Raw genomic sequence first — 22,241 nt, 5'->3', positions numbered from 1 at the left:
TTTTAGTTGGCTCTTACAACACACAAGGCTTAGGGAAATAAACAAAAACAAGAACTAGTAAGAAAATGGATGAAAACCTAGAGGAATGTGTATATATATGCTTGTACATGCATGTGTAGTGTGACCTAAGTGTAAGTAGAAGTAGCAAGACATACCTGAAATCTTGCATGTTTATGAGACAGAAAAAAGATACCAGCAATCCTACCATCATGTAAAACAAACGCTTTTGTTTTACACTCACTTGGCAGGACGGTAGTATCTCCCTGGGCGATTGCTGTCTACTAACCTATTACCTAGGACAAAAATAAATATGATAATGTAATTGTTCATTGTCGTTATGTACAGTGGACCCCCGACTTACGATCAGCTCCCAACACGAACAATTATGTAAGTGTATTTTTGTAAGTGCTTCTTTAAGTGTATTTTTGGGGGTCTGAAACGGACTAATTCGTTCGGTAACAGCACCCGAACAGCCTTCTGGAATGAATTATTATCGTAAATTTCACAAACACAGATCTAGTTATTATACGGGGTGTGTATGTATTGAACACCGGGACCGTAGTGGCAGGGAAGGAAGCTAGGCCTTCCCTGCGAAGGCAGTGGACTGACCCACAGACTGGCTGCCCGAGAGCTGATTACACAGAGAGAGGGGGGAAGAAAAATCCCTCGCTGCCTAGAGTGGTGCTCCAATTTTTTCCCCACGCTGCCCAGAAGTTGAATCATGTTAGCTGAATTTTACGAAGTGTTAGTTTAAAATATGCCGCAATTTTGCAATAGTGTAATGGAGAAAACTTGGTAAAGGAACCAGTGTTAATTGTCGGTTTACTGTAGTTATGCCAAACTGAGCTTAATTTTTTTTTTTTGTGAAGTGTATTATTCTTTTTCGGGTCACCTTACCTTGGTGGGAGATGGCCTTTTTTTTTTTTTTTTTTTTTACTGAAATGACAGCCTGTGATCCATTTTGTGATATTGCATATATATTAAGTCCTCGACTTACAAACATATTGGGGACCTGAATTGTGTATAATACTCATAATACAGGAAGTCTTCAACTTATGAGCATATTGGGGACCTCCTGAATTGTGTATAATAATGATATAATACACAGTACAGAAGATTCTCAAAGCATTTGTAAATCAAGTACTCACTGTAGTTGTTATTGGGGCTGACCTCTTATCATTCCTGCCTTCCTTTTCAGTGTCTCCACATCATTCTCCCCGTCATTCCTTCAGCCCCTGCTCATCATCTGGCATCCTATCTCCCGAGTCTCCACCATCTTCCAGAGGTAAGCACTGTGTGCTTTTACCTGCTGGCTTGTTTGAGGCCAAAATGTGTGTGCCTTGTATTTTGCACTGGCATGCTGTATATGGTAGAAACTTGATAGTTTGTGAGTATTTGGGTACAGGGTCATTTTAGGATAAGTGGACTATCAAAAAAAAAATCGGAGAATAAAAAATCGCAATACTGTAGTTGGAACAGATCACAAATAACATGCATTTAAAAGAGGTTCTGCTAAAAATTTGTGTAGGGGTTGATTTTTTTTTCAGAAATGTTTTTATTAGGTATTCTGTAACTTTTTCCCCCATAGATTGGAAGTTTGAAGAGTGTATTTTGAGGGAGGCACATGACCTTGGTATTTTCACATAGCCAAAACTCATTTACTGTGGGACGTCTTTCCATAAAATGGCATATGCTCTTTAATATGTGGCTTTAATTCATTCCAGAAGGCTGTTCATGTGCCACTCCATTTGAGTATTTAACAAGTTTTTCCCAACCAATTTTCTGTTTGGTTGGCTGTTATCACTAATCGTCGTAGGCCTCATGGTGACTTATTTATACAAATAATACAAAAAAAAAAATGCGAAAATACACAAAATAGTTTACAGCGAAGTTCTGGCAGGTTGTATTTGTTTGGTCGAGTGCTGAGCTTTGTTCAAGTAGGGAGCTGGTTGTATACTAAGGTTCCACTGTACGTGTAATTAATACAGTGCAACTCCATTTTGCAGTGATAACATTGTTGTTATTGCGTGTTAAAACATAACGTTCACTGGAAATACATGGGTAGTAGGGGAATCTTTTTATTTAAAAACTCTAACCCCTGCTACCAGTGTCATTATTTCCTGCTGTCAGCTTATGACAGTATTTACCATAAATATTTAATGTTGAGGTGCTTTTCAAAGATCACAGTTAACCCTTAAACTTTTAGTCCAAACGTAGATCTACGGTCACTCGCATAGCGCTCTGAACGTAGAACTACTTTTTTTACTTGCTTTCAAATGGAGAAAATAAAGGTTGGAGAGCTATGCATGTAAACGTAGATCTGTGTTTGGACAGTTTACGGGTTAAAAATCAGATATTGTACCAGTTGCTGTTAGTTCAAATTGTTGCTCCAGCATTACTCTAATGACAGTTGAAAGCATTACACATAGCGACTCATGAAATTGCAATGACACGATTGCAAGCAAATCAAGGAATGGGTGGGCCTCAAAGCAGGTGAGTTTAGGACTTGCCTTCTGTGTTTCAAATCCCACCCGTTACGTGATTTTTTCAAAACGGTTTTATTTTGTGAGTAATGACTAAGTTTGTATTAAACAAAATTCTTCTCGCCTCAGTGCCTTGCTCTGATTTGAGGGACTTCATATTGCAAATGGGCAGTTTACTAGCCAATAGCAGCATGAGTTTAGTACTCAAGCCACCACACCACTGGTGAAAATTTCAAGCTGATAAGTCATTCTCCAGCTATGACACGGAGTCCAAGTTTTTTTTTCATTATTATTACTACAGACACGTGTAACACTTGGGTATTGTTAGTGTTGATTGAAATATTTTGCGTACACAGTAGGCTTCTTCAGTCTAATTCAGAGGCAGCAGGCATAGTAACGAAGTAAAGGTGGTGTAATCAGTCTTTTAACCTTGGAGGAATAGTTTTTGAGGTGGTCAGTCCCTCAGCCTGGAGAAGTGTTCAGCTCCCTAGTCTTAAACAATTGCTTTTGGGAGTGGTATGCAAATCCTGTAAATTATTAAGCAGTGAGGCAAATTCTTAACCCTTTCAGGGTCCAGAGGCCAAATTTCAAAATGTGCACCAGTGTCCAAGAATTTTCAAAAAATAATTTTGTTATTTTTCCTTATGAAATGGTAGAGAATCTTTTTCTGAAGGTAGTGAAACAAAAAGTACGAAATTTGATGGAAAACTGACGAAATTATGCTCTCATGAATTTTGATGTGTCAGTGATACTTACGCATCAGCTATTTTGCCGCCTTTGACTCCCATTTTAGGCCAATTACCTTATTCCAGTCGATCAAATTCTTAGCTATTTCATTAGGATTACTTCTATTCTCTCGATTGAGCACAAGAAATTGCCAACTAAACTATTTCAACTACAAAATAAAGTGATTGGAAATTGGTAATTTGGCCAATTTAGTGCAAAGTTCAAAATATTCCAATTTCAAAATAGGATCCAGAATAAACAATGTAGGCATTTCTGGCACTAAACTAACATTTCCTCTGTTCATTAGTTATGTTTTCAGGCTTTACATATGAATTCCATTTTGATTTTTATTCAAACCAAAAAATAGAAGATTTACTGTCATCCAATATTGTAATAATTGTATATATAATTTCAGCACATTTGTGAACATATTTTAGACCCACCAGCTGGCGTGTATTAGACATGTGAGGTCATCTGTTTACTCTTGAACATCGGCAAAAATTTTAAATTTCTGCTACTTTGAGCTCAGTTTCAAGCCATTTTCAGTACTTAAACCAATCAAAATCATCTCTATTTCTGTAATATATCTTCCATTCTATCAAATGAGACCAAGAAATCGCAAATACAACTGTAAAAAACATAAGAAAAAACACTGCAAAGTCGCTGTTTTAATCGAAAATTACGGTCTCAGTTTTCTTTCTCTCATTATGCACTCTGCGTTGCAGGATTTGTTTTATGTGGTGCACACATACCACATAGATGTATTCTCTCATATCTAGGCCCAAATTTACTGCTCACAGCTTATCAGAGTGAGCTGAGCTCATGGCGTAGATCTACGGTTTGGACCCTCAGTGTAAAGCCGTAGATCTACGGCACGGACCTTGAAAGAGTTAACATTCCCTCATAAGGGTGGAGAGAGATGTAGCTTCAAAGTCATTTAAACTGAGGTGTCAGGACACTTTTGGCAAAAAAGCTATTGAACGAGTGATGGTAAACATTTTGCCTAATTTGGGTCACCCTTCCTTGCTGGGAGATGATCAGTGTCAAAAAAATAAGACCATTCGTGCATCCCAACGCTACTACCATTTGTTGAGATGGGTTTGGATGAGTGATATTGGGTAGCAGTGATGAAATATACGTGGCTTGTTATGGGTTTATCGGAGATGGGTCTCTGCCTGCCACTGTAGTTCTGCTAGCACCGCAGCCAGTGTTAGACCGAGGGTACTCGTGCAGGTAGCGTCTTAGACTTGAGCATGATCACATGACTAATTGTTACTGGAATACATATGTATACGCACTGTACACTACTGACGTATGTACAGAGTGCTGCTTTCTCAATTGATATTAATAGTGCAATGATGAGAATATATTTTCTTAATGACATTTCCTTAGCAGTTGCTGTAATATTTAAAAAGTAATTTGCTACCCTTTGGTAGGGGTCGGCCTAGGAAAGGTTGGAAGGAGGGGGTAAAGGAGGTTTTGTGTGTGAGGGGCTTGGACTTCCAGCAAGCATACATGGGTGTGTTAGGAGCAAATGGAGACAAATGGGTTTTAGGACTTGACGTGCTGTTGGAGAGTAAGCAAGGTAACATTTATGAAGGGATTCAGGTAAACCGGCAGGCTGGACTTGATTCCTGGAGATGGGAAATGCAGTGCCGGCACTGAAGGAGTGATGGAGTGAATGATGATGAAAGTTTTTCTTTTTCAAGCCACCCTACCTTGGTGGGAAATGGCCGATGTGTTAATAAAAAAAAAAAACAATTAACCACTTGAAAATAGTAAGGTTAAACATATTTCTTTTACTGTCTATGATCATAACTTAAGGCCTATAATGAAGACAAAGTTTAAGATATTCTTTTTAGGCAAAAAAATCAACCCCTATATCAGTTACAGCTTCCAGCAAAATCAAAGAGGTGAGTGTGTTTGCTGGTCCACTTGTCCAGGAATGACTTGGTAGAGCAGTGTTTCTTTGCTAGTTTACCTGGTATTTAAGTTAGTTTAACATATTTATTATACACCCCATAGTTTAACATATTTATTATACACCCCATAGTTTAACATATTTATTATACACCCCATAGTTTAACATATTTATTATACACCCCATACCCATCCTGTGGGTGTTAATCAAAGAATTACAGAGGTACATAATGGGTCCAGGGACCAGGTGGTCTCCAGTTTGTGGTGTAGCCTAGCAGTAAGTAGGTACCTCAGTGTTAGTCAGTTACTGTGGGTTGCATCCTGGGGCAAAGTATTATAGGCCCCCCAGTGGAGATAAGACCAACAGTTCCAGATGGCTTGTGGGGGTTTGTGTTATCCTGGATTGCTAGCCATTCAGGTTAGTAACCCAGACAGAATTGTAACTGAAACAAAGTTGTCATCATCTCATGAACCTCATGGGTCAGCAGTAATAGCCTGGTTGATCAGGCACTGATCTACCAGGAGGCCTGGTCACAGACGGGGCTGCGGGGGCGTTGACCCCCGGAACTCTCTCCAGGTAAATTCCAGGTACTGTGGCCAACTGCTTGAGAAACTGCCATGGAGGTTGCACGCACTGTCCTCATTTTGATGAGTCTAGATTTAGATTATATACACTAAAAGATGCTAAAGTGGGTATAGCTCGAGGCTGAGGAAGGGTTCTAGATTCAAGGAATTGGAGCTGTCCTTCCCTTCCATGTCTCAGATGTGATTACCTCCAATTTCCAAGGTACTGTAAAACCCCATTAGATTTAGTGCTACCCTGTTATTCTAATAGTCATTGTTCCATTTTTTAAAGAGATAGTGGTTAGGAAAATGCAAAGTACTGTACGAGTTAGAGGTGTTTGAGGCTTTATATACTGTCACTCGGCCCCTTGAGGAAGGTGCCTTGATACCAGTGAAGGGCTCTTGATCTAAGGAAGAGGTCCTATCTTTGGGAGTGATTATATTAACCCTTAAACGGTCCAAACGTATATATACGTTCACTCGCGTAGTGCCCCAAATTTTTTGAGGGAAAAAAATCTTTTCTTTTAAAAGGAAAGAAGAGCATATGGTACCCAGGCATGCCCAATTATTTTAATATGGCGCACAGTGAGTGCGCACACCCATTCTCTCATGTCTAGGTGACTCAGGCTTATTGTGCCAATGTTGAATGAATGACAAAGAAAGCGTATATATACGTTTGGGGCACTACGCGCATGAATGTATATATACGTTTGGACCGTTTAAGGGTTAAAGGATCTCACATTCTGGGATCACAGCTGTGTTATTTCAGCTGCATGGAATATATGCTGGATAACTAGAACATTCAAAACAAAGAGATGCCACATCAATGCTGATAATAGTCATTTGTTGTCTCTGGCCTGGTCACAGACCGGGCTGCAGGGGCGTTGACCCCTGAAACCCTCTCCAGGTATACTAATGACCCTCTTAAGGCAGGTATAATTTCAAAGATAGAGAATGTACTGAAAGCCTTGACTTCTCATACAGATTCAGTCAGGTACTTGAGTTACTTAGAAAGCTTACAGTCCCTCAAACTATTCTCCTACCCTCACCTAACAATATTAATTGGTACCCGAGAACGAATATCGTTAGGCGAGTTTTTAGCGTTAGCCGAGGCAAAATGTTAGCGTTAAAATGTATTGTTAGGCGAATTTAACGTTATGCGATGCGTTCATTAGGCGAGGGTCCACTGGAATATAGGTAAGAAATACTGTGCATTCAGATCTACACCTGGGAAATTCTGGCGGGAATGATCTCAAATCTACCCATTGAAATCAGTTTCTGAAATTCGCAGATAACCTGCTCATAGAATAAAACTTATGACAACATTTCATTGTGACTAGTTAATGGTCGAAGTGAGACCAAAATGTCGCCATAAGTTTCATTCTTCTGTGTGCGGGTTATTTGTGTATTGTTCAAGTCACGGTGTTGTGACTTTTATTATTTAATCTATTTGAAAGCTAAAAGCTTGGCAGAGTGTAAAATACTTCCACTGAGAAATGGAAGCAATAACAAGCACACTATGAAACACTTTTCATATGTAAGGGGACCAAGACTCATCACCCCTCTCTTCATACATAAGGAAGCATCTTCAAGAGGGAACTTGATAAGTTCCTCCTTTCAGTTCCTGATCAGCCAGGTTGTGGTGAATACTATTATCTGAATGTGGCTGGCATGAACAACCTGGTGAAGCCAGCAACTAGGAGGCCTGATCTGGGACCAGGCTGCTGGGGCAGTTACTCTCAAAAATCAAATACAGGTAGTCTACAGGTCCCCTTCCTTGGATCAAACCTCATTGCCTTCCATTCCTCATGCACTGTATGACCCCTACGTGTTTAGCGCTTCCCCATGATTATAATAATACTGTACCTTTTGCAGGATATATAGATCTAAAAGGCGCAAAATTTTTAAATCTGCCTTTTCATTTGACTTCTGCGAAGAATTGTTTTTAGAAGCACACCGGCTATTATAGAAATTTCTCGCTATACACTTGAATATCCTGAGCTTTATGATTTATTAAAAAGATATATACTTTTGAAATGGGGCTTTGTGTGTACCTATGTGAGAAGTGTTCACCCACACAAGCTTGTCCCTTCCTCAGCAGACATTTCACCGTACCTGTGTAGGACGTAGGTGATTGGTGTTCCTAAAGTACCAGATGAGCACCAATTCTACAGCAGATATGTGAAGTGTAACTGTAGCTTGTTGAATTTCCCAGCTAAACGAGTGATGAGCATTGAAATGAGCACAGGACAAATCTTTATTATAGATGGTATCTTGCTCTGGGTAGAGCTTTGTTTTCTCTCAATAATTTGATAAAGCTCTTTCCAGAGAAAAATATGACTTGATAAAGCTCTTCGCAGATAAAAACATGATAAATCTCTTTCCAGAGAAAAATATGACTTGATAAAGCTCTTCCCAGATAAAAACATGATAAATCTCTTTCCAGAGAAAAATATTGTCTATAATAAAGGCTTGCTCTGCACTAAGTGTCCATCAGTATTGAAACTAATTAATGTGCTGCTGGTTAAATTGTCTTTTTATAGATATTTTGATTGTTGATACAGTATATTAGTACAGTGGACCCCCGGTTAACGAACTTTTTTCATTCCAGTAGTATGTTCAGGTGCCAGTACTGACCGAATTTGTTCCCATAAGGAATATTGTGAAGTAGATTAGTCCATTTCAGACCCCCAAACATACACGTACAAACGCACTTACATAAATACACTTACATAATTGGTCGCATTTGGAGGTGATCGTTAAGCGGGGGTCCACTGTAATTGCTTCTGTTGAAATGCTCAACGAAATGTTGCTTGTGATTTTTTACTAACCAAGAGTTGGCTTGCTGACATCCTAGTGCCTATATATGACTTGTAGAAATGGAAGTCGGGATTTATGCTTATACTTCAGAACTTCCATTTTTTCACTCGTAGTATTATAGTACAATGGGCAGTTTTGTCTTTGACAGGTTTATATTGAATAAGGAGTTTGAAGATGACTTCAGTCTCATTATAAGGTGTAAATTTAAGTATTTAAGAGGCACGTGAGTTTCCCTGTCTCCTAATAACATGTTTATTTTTCCACTATAGTCTACCTTGTCCATAATTACTATCGCGTTTGCTTTGTCTGCTTTCGTAAAGGAAAGTCCAGGATCTTTCCCTAATTGTGTTGCAGAGGTCTGGGCGAAGCTCCGACCTCTGCAACACAATTGTCATCAAAGATTTGTTATGTTATACCATGATTTAAGGAAAGATCCTATACTTCACCATACAAAAGCAGACAAAGCAACTGCAATACAGGTCGGCCATCGCTAATCCGGCAATTAGTTATCCGGTTACATCAGTAATCCGGCACTAATTTCAGCTAGCATTGTTTCAAATTTCATCATTATACTGACCGAAATTTCATCAATATATTGACTCGGAAATTGTGCAGATGGTTGTAACACGGCAGCAAGCCAGTGGAGGAGAAAGCAATGATGATAATGAGGAAGATGTAGCAGAAAGAGTCTCTGTTGATAGGTTAATTAAGTGTATTCTAACCAAATGTTACACAGAAATGTGGGATAGCTGGGGGCTTGAACCTTGTCTAAGGGCAAAGGTAAAAGTTACACACATCTCAAGCATAAACAGGCCACCCGGGGCTATCCCAGTCAAAACAGAAAATCCTGATAAAGAATCCTGATACCTCCAGCTCCAGCTCAACCTGCCCTTCTCCTTTGGGTGGTCCAGGGTTCCATCTACTCATCTACTGCAAATCACTGCAAAATAAGAATAGATAAGTGATCTATACACTACATCGTGCACTTTAAACACAAGACAAGGCATCAGCAACTACATTCTCCGCTCCCTTCACATAATGAATCACAAGATTAAGAGGTTGGAGAAACAAGGCCCACCTCGTAAGTCTCTGATTGTGGTTCCTCATTAAGTGAAGGAAATGTAAAGGATTATGGTCACTATACACAGTTATAGGGTGAACTGATGATGATATATACACCTCAAAATGTTGCACTGCCAACACTAAAGCAAGAGCCTCCTTTTCTATGGTAGTATAACATTTTTGGTGCCTGTTACTTTTTGCCGAGAAGCAGCCAAGTGGCATTACTTGCCCTGCTCTACCCTGCAACAAGACTTCCCCAACCCCTGTATCATTTTGCAAAACCCGGGGTGGGTAACTCAGGATTATACATAAAAGATCTTGAGGGTTAATGGCATACAAAAGGTTCATGTACAGAGATATTGAAGTTATAAATATGGGTGTGTCCTTGGCACACATGGTCATGGGAATCAGATGATCCCCCACAGTTCATTCACACACTTTGCATGTAGTTCATAAAGAGGAGACAAAACCTTATTTCTTAAATGTACCTGGCGGCAGTCAGTGCACGTTTTCAAGGTATCACCTAGTGTGAGACCAGTAAAAGACAATGTCCACCGACTCTCGCTGAATACAAACACAGTCTCTAGAAATAAACACTTCACTTCCTTCAAGGAACCTATTTCACCCCAGCTTACATCATGCCAGGCCTGCTGACGTTGCACAAATTTCAAAACCTCTACCTCATGGGGGTTAACATGGCCCCATTTTTCAGCATCCCAAAACTCTTTCACTAAGGTGCACCATGGCTGAGCCAACACTAACAACCCGTCTTTCAGAAGATCCAAATCTTCCACAGTCTCTTAAAATTTTCCTGCTTGCATTATCTTTCTCAGGGACCTTATCCCCCATCATTTTGAAGCCACCACACAGTTCCATCATAGCCTTCCCAGGACCCGGCTCCAATGCCAATCCCATCTCTCCAGCTTCCAGAATATATAGCACCACTTCATGGTCCCACGTCATCCTGGGCAGACTGGCAGACTGGTGCACTAGTGCCATCGACCTCATCTTAGCCAAGCATTTTCTGAAACTGAGAAAAAACACCGCGGGGGAAACATCACCATCCTCACATAGCACATGACTTAATGATTCCAGAGTGCTTCCCCACATGGTAATGAAAAGGAGGGGAATTCCCTCCTCCCAGTCCTTCTGGTACTGGGTAAAACAAACATGCATTGCCCTGAGAGACTGGGAAAACCATGGTGCTTTTCTTTGACTCCTAGGATGATATACATTGGTAAATTTAACCTCAAGTAGGCCTCTCAAAACTACATGACATTTCATAAAATATGAGTTCTGGGTGATTTGTGCAAAGCCTAAGAGACAAAAATGTTTCACCAGAAATCTCAAAACCACACACACAAAATTATTAAGAAAGGGTATAGACTCTGGTAACCTGTTAGAAAAGGAATTTATTAATAAACACCGATTATTTAGCTCTCCCGTCTTAACACTGAAATGCCGTTCCTTCAGAATCTGTAAAAAATACTGACAAAGACACTTTAATAGTTCTGCCGCGGCCACGTAAGCACAGGTCCTCTTGAAAAGAGTCTTGCTCATTTGATCAACTCTGCAAAATAAACACTTGGTAAATTTGGGAACCACATCCTCCGCAACAGCTGATAAATGAATAGCATTCAGGTCACAACCTTCCTGGGCCTCACTCAGCTGCTGCAGAGTCAGGGGATTCTTTCCCACATCAGCACCAAGACCACTTCTCCAACCGAGTTCTGGTTGAGCCGGTTCAGCACTGCTCCGAGCCTCCTGCAGGTCAGACTCAATGAACAGGCTCCCCAGGCCCAAACCATCACCACAGTGTGCAGAAGGGTCACAGGGAGGCACAGCTCCTGCCTTGCTCCCCTGTTTAGTCTTAGAGCACACTGAAAAGTTTTCAGGCACTGTTGCTCCAATTAGGTCATTACCACCTTGTAAAGCAGGGTCCTGTAAAACCAAACATTCCTCACTTTTGAGGAGTCCCACAACGTTGTTGCCTAGTAGAAGGTCAACTCCTGCAAAAGGTACATCTTCTGCAATACCTTCAGGTAGGTACCCAGACTGGTACGCAGACTCTACCCATAACCTGTGCACTGGAGTCCTGACAGGGACTCCAGTTATCCCTTTAAGAAAAATGTCCAATCCGGTGTAGGTGTCATCCGACACTGGCAATACACCCCTGCGAAGCAAGGTGTATGTGCTACAAGTGTCCCTCAAAGACATAACACCCGTGACCCTACCTTCATTTTGGTGTAAGGCCACAGTAGACTTACTTGAATATACCTTCATCCGAGGGTCTAAGACAGCTGGTCTTCTTTGGATACCCTGGGACAAGACTGCAATGCAAGCAACATCATGTGTAACCGGTGTATTTACTGGAGAAGCATCTGCCGCAGCCTGGTCCCTAAGCATTTTTCGACAATATGGCTGCAGGTGGCCCTGTTTATTGCAATATGTACAGTGATAAGGTTTAAAAGCCCCCTGCACACTTGACATAGGCTGGGGCTCATGATCTTGGGGAACTGGACTCTTTCTACCTGTCCCTGGTAGTCCTGGACCTGTGACAACTGACTTAAAACCTTCTCGGGTAGGTACTGGAAAATTAGGCTTATGAAAACTCTGGTGGTTATTAGGCTGATAAATGGGTGGCTTACACTTCTGAAATTTCTTATTCCTATTGGTGGGTGGAGAAAACTTATCATTATTAGTATGTGGGGGGTGGTAATTACTACCAAATTTTTGGTTAGCTAAAAATCTGTCACCCAGCTCTAAAGCATTATTAAAATCATCAAGATCCTTCTCCTCAAGATATGCCTTAAGGTCAGGAGGAACATTTCTCAAAAGATCCTCTAACAAAATTAAGGTAATTACACTTTCATAATTGCCTACCACCCCCTTTGAGCGACACCACCTATTTAGAAGTGACATCTTCTCCTTGCCATATTCCACCAAAGACTGCCCTGACTGAAACTTTAGTCCTCTAAACTTCTGCCGGTACCTTTCCGGCAACATTTGATAAGCCAGTAAAACTACCTCTTTTAGCTTATGATACAGCGCTGTATAGCCCTTGTGGCTTAGCGCTTCTTTTTGATTATAATAATAATAATAATTAGCTTATGATAATCAGAAAAGGCCAGTCCTTCTAAGGAACTAATGGCCTGTAACCCTTTACCAACTAATTGGGTTCTTGCTAATGTCGCCCATTCCTTTTCCGACCAAACTTGGGATTTGGCCGTACTTTCAAATAACAGAAAAAGCTGGTCTGGGTCTTTCTCTAGGAATTTGGGCACAAATTTTATGGCTTTATCCAAATGAAAAACATCTACCCTCGTGCCTGTGTCTGGGTGAGAAGCAAGCTGCCTCTCTTTAGCTCTTTCTTGAGCCCTAAGCTCCTCTAAGGCTCTATGTTCCTGGATCTTTGTACGCTCAATCCTTAACCGTTCCTTTTCTTCCGCAACTAGGGCTAATTTCATTCGTAAAATTTCTACTTCCTTATCCAGGTCCCTAACATGGGAATTTGATTCAATATCACCTTCCAAATACATGACATCCCCAGAACTTTCACTAGTGTCAGCCATTTTGAGAAATAATAGCACCAAATCTTGCTATTAGCCACAGAACTTACTTATATAAAATAATAAAGCACATAGCAAAGTACATACACTGAAATGGTATATTCACAAGGAGTGATTGTCATGTGACTCCCCAAAATTAAACAGGATTGCACACAAGAAAATCCTGGCAGAAAAAAATGGAGCTACTGCACCTGCAAAGGAAAATTATTCCCAGAAATTTAGGTAAACATAACCCCCTAAAAATCAGCAAGTTTGTACCTGCAAGGGTAAATTATACACAAACTATCAGGTATTAATAACACCCTAAAAATCAACAATATGGCACAGAAAGGTAAATTATTCACAGAGTATTAGTTTATAATAACACCCTAAAAACCAGCAATATTGCACACAAAGGTAAATTATTATTTTAGTGTGAGTGTTATAGTGAATGCTTCCTCTGACCCCCTTTGTTACGCAGAAATGTGGGATAGCTGGGCTTGAACCTTGTCTAAGGGCAAAGGTAAAAGTTACACACATCTCAAGCATAAACAGGCCACCCGGGGCTATCCCAGTCAAAACAGAAAGCGCTAAACCAGTATGTGTTACTTCAATGGGTTGGTTAACAGAGGGTTAGGCAATAATCCCAGTTAGGAAAATATATCTATTTATTCAACATAACACTATATACACACTCTAGAAACACCTTAATCTTAAATGCCCAAATGAGGGTACACAAGAAACAGCTGGCTGGAGGTCCAGCCACCATAACCACTAGGCCTAGTCAGTGCCAGGCCATCTCTACTCCACTCCCAACCTCATTTCTTATTTCCTCACTCATCTCACAGCACCCTGACCATGTCAGAGCCTAGGTGGGCATACAGGTAAGCCATAGAAGAACCTATGGTTTGAATTGGCTAAACAAAAGGAGTACACAACTACAAACTTAGCTTAAACACACAGCATCTCCGACGCCAGCCTCCACACCATGCTGCCTCCACGTGACTGCCCCAAGCCACGCTTACCCAGCGTACCCAAAGATAGTTGGAAAATAAATCCCTAGCAGGATTTCTATATAATTATAGTTTAACCTACTTTACAGTACCCCCAAAAGCACAATATGAATTATAAAATTATTCTTTACAGTTATAACATTCATACTATTATGACACACTTCTCCACTATATGTACATTACAATGTCATGCAGAACCCTGCAAAACACCAAACCACTCCATAATCCGGCAAACTCACTAATCCGGCACACTACGGGCCCCAGTGAGGCCGGATTAATGATGGCTGACTTGTAGTAATTATGGACAAGGTAGACTATAGGGGAAAAATAACATATTAGAAGACAGGGAAACTGACATGTCCCTTAAGGTTTTGCTGTATACTGAATGTTATATTTGAGAGTACCTCATTAGTATGTTAGCACACTTCTGGTAAGGCAGTGATTGATTGAATGATGGTGAATGTGTTTCCTCTGTGGGTCGCTTTACTTTGGTAAGACAGAGCCAGTGTGGTGAATAATGTGTAAATGTAATGTGAAGTTATAGTGTAGTACATGATTAAGGTAAGATTTTGTAAGGATATAGGGGTTTAGGTTAATACAAAATGTATTCGTGAGAGAATCCCATGGCCATTAGCATCCTCAGAAAAAAAAACAACTGACTGGGAGCTTGTGGAGTCTGGGCATGACTCTTGCTCTCTTGACCCCTTCCCCCCCTCCCCCTCCTCCCTCCCCATCCCCCCCTCCCCCCCCTCCCCCCTCCCCCTCCCCCTCCTCCCTCCCCCTCCCCCCTCCCTGCCCCCTACTTCAGGGAAAGTTCCGGTAGATGGCCTTACCTATGCTATTAGGTGATGTGAGTATTTAGTACTCTGCTTGAGAAATCAGCAGAAAAGTACAAGTCACACTTAACTCCACAATTTAGAAAGCATATTTTAGACTGTTGCCTAACGATTCCTCTCTAAACTGTTGATTAGTGTGTACGAGCAAAAATTATGAGGTTTAATCTGGACTAATAGAGGAGTGAATGGAGACAAATGATTTTTAATACTTGACGTGCTGTTGGAGTGTGAGCAAAGTAACATTTATGAAGGGGTTCAGGGAAACCGGCAGGCCGGACTTGAGTCCTGGAGATGGGAAGTACAGTGCCTGCACTCTGAAGGAGGGGTGTTAATATTGCAGTTTAAAAACTGTAGTGTAAAGCATCCTTCTGGCAAGACAGTGATGGAGTGAATGATGGTGAAAGTTTTTCTTTTTCGGGCCAACCAGCCTTGGTGGGAATTGGCCAGTGTGTTAATAAAAAAAAAAAAATAATGGAGGAGGTTGTGAGTGATAGGCTTTGCTGGAAAAATGTTTGGTTTATATAATTCTGGAAGAGAATTGGTTTATTCTTTATATTTAATACAAGTGATGAACAAATCTACAGCTGCTGCAGGATATATTCTTGCCTAGACTGGCCATGAAGACTTAAACTAATTTCAAGGTTATGAATGTGTTCTCTCAAGTTAGCTCTACTAAGTCTTTGGTATAGGATTCCAATAAGCTTTTAATTCTTTTTTTTTTTTATCCATAGATTTTCAAAATTAGGAATGCATTAACTGTTATTCAGTAGCTTCTTGCCAGAAGTATGCCAACTTTACATTTCAATTTGGATTGTAACCGACATTCAAAATTTGCCCATTTAACTATAGTAGCTCATGTATTACGGCCTCTGAGGTGACGCTGCTTGATTTTGGAGTGATTTGCTTTGACACGGCATATACTTTCAGGTGACATAGACACCAGAACTTTTGTGAGACCCAAGAAGAAAAGGTCTCAGTTTGGTGAGGCCGTAAATGACGAAAACCGCAACTCTTTACTGAGGAGAGGTTTGTATAGCTGTCTGCCTTTGTTAAGTCTTTAAATGTTGCCTTGCCTTCTGTTGGCTCAGAGGACTAGTGACAAGAAATCTTATGTGTACTAATGGAAAGCTGTCTTTAGAGACTGAAATATAATCAGCCCAGAAGGTGGAATCATTATCATTGTTGTTGGTAATTGATTTAAAATAATATTTAGCTAAGTAAAGAGTGCATGTCTGTACTACAGTCTAGTAAATATTGTATATCTTGAATCATCTTATTTATGATATGAGCTGGCTGAATATAACTACGTACTTGTAACTACTTACCTTGTACATTTAACTCTCATCCACATAGTATAACACTACTTACCACTTCATCTTTCCACCTGTCATCCACATTACTTATCACACTACTTATCGCTATCTTTCCACCATATGTTTAATCATTCTTTTGATTTCCTTGTACACTTCTTATTGCTTCCATTTTCATTGTAAAAAAGTGAACAATTTAATTTCTTTTCTACTCGCTATACCGCATAATTTCTCATCCTGTCTTTTGGTACCCCAGACATAGGTTTTGAGGAAGGATAGGCAAGTTTTATTTGGTAACTTTTCTCATGATCGGCAGACAGAGGATCAAGCCTCCACGGGGCTGATCGCTGATCAACTTATATAGGTTTAATCTTCACATTAAGTAACTGCATAAATAGATGTCTTCACGCAGACACAAATCCTCAAAAAACTCTTGTTTCCAGTTATTATTGTAAGAAACACATTTGACATTCAAGAGATCTCTGTAAAGTAGATAAATAGTTCGGAAAACTGATAAGTTGACAAATTAGGCACGTGTACAACACTTGGGTATCTTTATTGTGGAAGCATTTTTGCCACACAGTGGCTTCATTAGTCCAATACAAGGAAGAATAGTGAAGATCAGAGGGAGAGTGAGGTAATCAGTCCCTCAGCCTGGAGTCGACGTAAGCAGTCCATCAATCTTGATAAGAATACAGCTGATATGCATATTAGCTGTATTCTTATCAAGACCGATGGACTGATTACATCAATTCCAGGCTGAGGGACTGATTACCCCAATCTAACTCTGATCTTCACTAATTTGTTTTGGACTGATGGTAAATGTTTCCACAATACAGATTTTTATTATTTTATTAACACATTGGCCGATTCCCACCAAGGCAGGGTGGCCCGAAAAAGAAAAACTTTCACCATCATTCACTCCATCACTGTCTTGCCAGAAGGATGCTTTACACTTCAGTTTTTAAACTGCAACATTAACACCCCTCCTTCAGAGTGCAGGCACTATACTTCCCATCTCCAGGACTCAAGTCCGGCCTGCCGGTTTCCCTGAACCCCTTCATAAATGTTTCTTTGCTCACACTCCAACAGCACGTCAAGTATTAAAAACCTGTGTCTAATTTGTCAGATCTTCCTAAGATATGCCTTAGGTTAACTGCTCTCACTTCACCATTTCACAAACTAATATTGTTATGATTTTAACATGTATATATACACATTTTATAGGTAGTAGGCTGGTAGACAGCAACCACCCAGGGAGGTACTACCGTCCTGCCAAGTGAGTGTAAAACGAAAGCCTGTAATTGTTTTACATGATGGTAGGATTGCTGGTGTCCATTTTTCTGTCTCACAAACATGCAAGGTTTCAGGTACGTCTTGCTACTTCTGCTTACACTTAGGTCACACTACACATACATGTACAAGTATATATATACACACACCTCGCTGGGTTTTCTTCTATTTTCTTACTAGTTCTTGTTCTTGTTTATTTCCTCTTACCTCCATGGGGAAGTGGAACAGAATTCTTCCTCTGTAAGCCATGCATGTTGTAAGAGGCGACTAAAATGCCAGGAGCAAGGGGCTAGTAACCCCTTCTCCTGTATATATTACTAAATGTAAAAGGAGAAACTTTCGTTTTTCCTTTTGGGCCACCCCGCCTCGGTGGGATACGGCCGGTGTGTTAAAAAAAAAAAAAAATACACATTTTCTCCATGAGGAAGTGGAACAGAATTCTTCCTCCGTAAGCCATGCGTGTTGTAAGAGGCGATTAACATGCCAGGAGCAAGGGGCTAGTAACCCCTTCTCCTCTATACATTACTATGGTTAAAAAGAGAAACTTTTGTTTTTCTTTTTGGGCCACCCTGCCTAGATGGGATACAGCTGGTTTGTTGAAAGAAGATTTACACATTTCTGCTCATGCAAAAGTATATTATGTTACTTTCTATCAACAAAGGTGAGAATATTATAGTTTTACCAACTTCAGGTTTGATGTTTTAAGTTCCTATTTCTGTCTGTGTGTATAAAGCTGTTGTTTTGCACTGCTTTCTATATTGAAATTATTGCATAGGCCTAACAATACTAGAATGGCAAGAATGTAAAGTATTATATAAAAATTCATCTTTCACGTAAGATTTTTTTTTTTTGTCTTTAGGCTAAGACCTCTGAAAACTTGCTTCCTCTCTTTTATTGAAAGTGATTTAAAATTTATGTACATAACATATTTTCTGACATATAAGGTGTGCCTTTTTTTTCCCTACAAAAAGTCTTGCAAAATCAACCTGTACCTTATATGCTCAAGGTCAGGGTCAAGGGTAGGCTTTGTGTTATGCTGTAGCAGTTGTTTACTAACATTATGTTCCGAGTTTTTCACCCAGCTCTTTGAGGAACTTTTGAACACACTTGCCCCATGCTCCAAGAGTCTCTGACCCTATTGGGTAATATTTAGTGAAGGGATTCAGGGAAACCGGTTATTTTCATATAGTCGGACTTGAGTCCTGGAAATGGGAAGTACAATGCCTGCACTTTAAAGGAGGGGTTTTGGTATATTGGCAGTTTGGAGGGATATGTTGTGTATCTTTATACATATATGCTTCTAAACTGTTGTATTCTGAGCACCTCTGCAAAAGCAGTGATAATGTGTGAGTGTGGTGAAAGTGTTGAATGATGATGAAAGTATTTTCTCTTTGGGGATTTTCTTTCTTTTTTGGGTCACCCTGCCTCGGTGGGAGACGACCGACTTGTTGAAAAAAAAAAAAAATGTTCTGACTGTTTGGAAACATCGTCTCATGCGTCTTATATGCTCAAGCGCCTTATATGCCAGAAAATACAGTAGTTGACAATGTTTCCTCAAGATGTTAGAGGTTAAAATATAATGTATGTTACAATGGTATTTTGTTATTTGTTATATAAATCATTTTTTTATAGATGGGAGTTCTCGAGAGTACCTGGCACGGTCGAGTGGATCCCTGGGGTCGGAGGAGGATGACCGCCTTAGTTCAGCTTCTGAAGGGAGCTTTTCCTATCACTTAGCAGATGTAGCAGATGTCAATGCTCTGGCTCGACTCCAAGAGGAAAGTCAGTATGACGCTCACCCGGTATTGTTTATTGTTGTGCGAAGAGTATGATAGGTAGTATGGTGGCAGCTTGATACATTTTTATATTTTTTTCAAAATTCAAAGGTTGTAATTTTTCAATCAGTACAGGTATATATATATAACATGGCAGTGACAATCCATCATATGTAATTCCTGTTAATGCATCCATGGACAAGTGGTTTTAAAAAAATAACTTCACTGGCTGAGCCTTGAACCCTCAGCCTTTAGCATGCCACTCGGGTAGCTTGTTAAAAATTCAAGGCGCCCTAATCCGCTGGTCCAGTGGATTAGCGCATCTCGAGTTTTTAACAAGCTACCCGGGTGGCATGCTAAAAATCGAGGGTTCGAGGCTTGGCATGTGAAGTTGTTATTTATGCAATTCCTGATGAATACAACAGCACTGTGTAGGGTTTTGTGGAGAAGAATCCTTCCTCGGTAAACTATGCGTGTTGTAAGAGGCAGCTAAAATGCCGGTAGCAAGGGATAATAACCCCTTCTCCTGCATAAATTACTAAATGTAAAAAAAGGAAAACGTTGTTAAGAAAGCGTTTTTTTTTCGGGTCACCCTGCCTTGGTGGGAGACAGCCTGTGTTAAAAAATAATCAAGGATATAATTCATCATTTTAATGAGTAATTTCACGAAATAAATACAGTGGAACCTTGGTTTTCGTATGCCCAAGTTTGTATGTAAAACAATAGTTATTCTCTATAAAATGTATTTTTTGTTAATATTTCCCATAAGAAATAATGTAAATCTAATTAATCCATTCCAGACACCCGAAAATATTAAAAAAAAATACATTTTATAAAGAATAACTGTAGTTTTACAAATAAACTAGGACATACAAAAACCAAGGTTCCGCTGTATTGCACGGGGCTCTTTTTTTTATTTTAATGGTGTGATATTATGGCATAGTGTCTTAAGTATTCATAATTCATTAATACCAGCTATTTAAAGTTAGGTTTGCAGTAATATATAAAATTGTCACTTTTATCTTTGAGTATAAGTGAAGGTTTTATGTGCTATTACAAAGCCAAAAATTCCTAGTGGTTGTAGCATTTACAAACTCGAGATTCCATACCACCAATCTGCCTCTTATGTCTGAAGGAACATATATATATATTTTCAGCACTGTTTTTGTCTCAGTTTGTAGTTAAGGTCTCTTGCTCTCCTTATTGTGTTAATAAAATAATGTATTCAAATTCTTGTGATTTTTTACGTAATTATCGAGTCTTCTCCTTTGCTCTTGGCTATCGATGAAGACGTTTTGGCGATTTTTAATCTTTCTTCAGAGTTCTTATTTCTTAGCTCAGGAACTACAGGAAAACCCCTGTATCCGTGGTTTCAGTTATCCACGGTTTACCTCGGCCCAAAATGAACACTTAATTTTGCTTAATAATGGCCTCTAAGTGCAAAAGTAGTGACGGCAGAAGATCTTTAATACCTAAGACAGGTTGGGAAGTGCTTCCCATCAGTGAAAAAGGGATAATTCTCCACTTACTGTCCGTAATTTATCAATTACGCATAGTAAGTAGAGAATTATCACTTTATAATAAACGAAAAATGACTTATCGAGGTTTCACAACTATGCACGGTTTCAGTATCCACGGCAGGCCCTTGGTACGTATTCCCTGCAGATACGGGGGGTCCTACTGTATTTAGTAACATGGGACTTTTTCTATATTCATTGCTTTTAGAAGCAGACACCTACTGCTGCATGCTTTAAGTCTTTATTGTGAATTGTTTTCTTAGCATTTGGAGTGTGGGCAGTTATTAAGAGATTTGGGCAGTCCAGTTAGCAGGACTTGAGTCCTGGAGGTGGGAAGCACAGTGCCTGTGTATTCTGAATGTGGGAAGTACAATGCCTGTATTCTGAATGTGAGAAGTACAGTGCTTGTATTCTGAATGTGGGAAGTACAGTGCCTGTATTCTGAATGTGAGAAGTACAGTGCTTGTATTCTGAATGTGGGAAGTACAGTGCCTGTATTCTGAATGTGAGAAGTACAGTGCTTGTATTCTGAATGTGGGAAGTACAGTGCCTGTATTCTGAATGTGAGAAGTACAGTGCTTGTATTCTGAATGTGGGAAGTACAGTGCCTGTATTCTGAATGTGAGAAGTACAGTGCTTGTATTCTGAATGTGGGAAGTACAGTGCCTGTATTCTGAATGTGAGAAGTACAGTGCTTGTATTCTGAATGTGGGAAGTACAGTGCCTGTATTCTGAATGTGAGAAGTACAGTGCTTGTATTCTGAATGTGGGAAGTACAGTGCCTGTATTCTGAATGTGAGAAGTACAGTGCTTGTATTCTGAATGTGGGAAGTACAGTGCCTGTATTCTGAATGTGAGAAGTACAGTGCTTGTATTCTGAATGTGGGAAGTACAGTGCCTGTATTCTGAATGTGGGAAGTACAGTGCTTGTATTCTGAATGTGGGAAGTACAGTGCCTGTATTCTGAATGTGAGAAGTACAGTGCTTGTATTCTGAATGTGGGAAGTACAGTGCTTGTATTCTGAATGTGGGAAGTACAGTGCCTGTATTCTGAATGTGGGAAGTACAGTGCTTGTATTCTGAATGTGGGAAGTACAGTGCCTGTATTCTGAATGTGAGAAGTACAGTGCTTGTATTCTGAATGTGAGAAGTACAGTGCTTGTATTCTGAATGTGGGAAGTACAGTGCTTGTATTCTGAATGTGGGAAGTACAGTGCTTGTATTCTGAATGTGAGAAGTACAGTGCTTGTATTCTGAATGTGGGAAGTACAGTGCTTGTATTCTGAATGTGAGAAGTACAGTGCTTGTATTCTGAATGTGGGAAGTACAGTGCTTGTATTCTGAATGTGGGAAGTACAGTGCTTGTATTCTGAA

At 39.9% G+C, this 22,241-nt stretch overlaps 1 protein-coding gene across 3 annotated transcripts in view; it reads left to right on the top strand.

Moving 5' to 3' along the window:
- Positions 1-22,241, top strand: part of LOC128697215 (SLAIN motif-containing protein-like) — a 145,058-nt gene that overhangs the window by 29,183 nt on the left and 93,634 nt on the right. For 2 of the 3 annotated variants that reach the window (XM_053788775.2, XM_053788774.2), the window contains exons 3-5: positions 1,199-1,285; positions 15,900-15,998; positions 19,208-19,357. In XM_053788775.2, the coding sequence (XP_053644750.1) occupies positions 1,199-1,285; positions 15,900-15,998; positions 19,208-19,357 (336 nt within the window). The remainder of the gene's footprint in view (positions 1-1,198; positions 1,286-15,899; positions 15,999-19,207; positions 19,358-22,241) is intronic. The other variant, XM_053788776.2, reaches the window with a different exon arrangement.

This window comes from Cherax quadricarinatus, chromosome 89, assembly GCF_038502225.1.
Source record: "Cherax quadricarinatus isolate ZL_2023a chromosome 89, ASM3850222v1, whole genome shotgun sequence".
In the NCBI taxonomy this organism is placed as follows: Eukaryota; Metazoa; Arthropoda; class Malacostraca; order Decapoda; family Parastacidae; genus Cherax; species Cherax quadricarinatus.
This window is presented reverse-complemented; position numbering and strand designations above follow the sequence as displayed.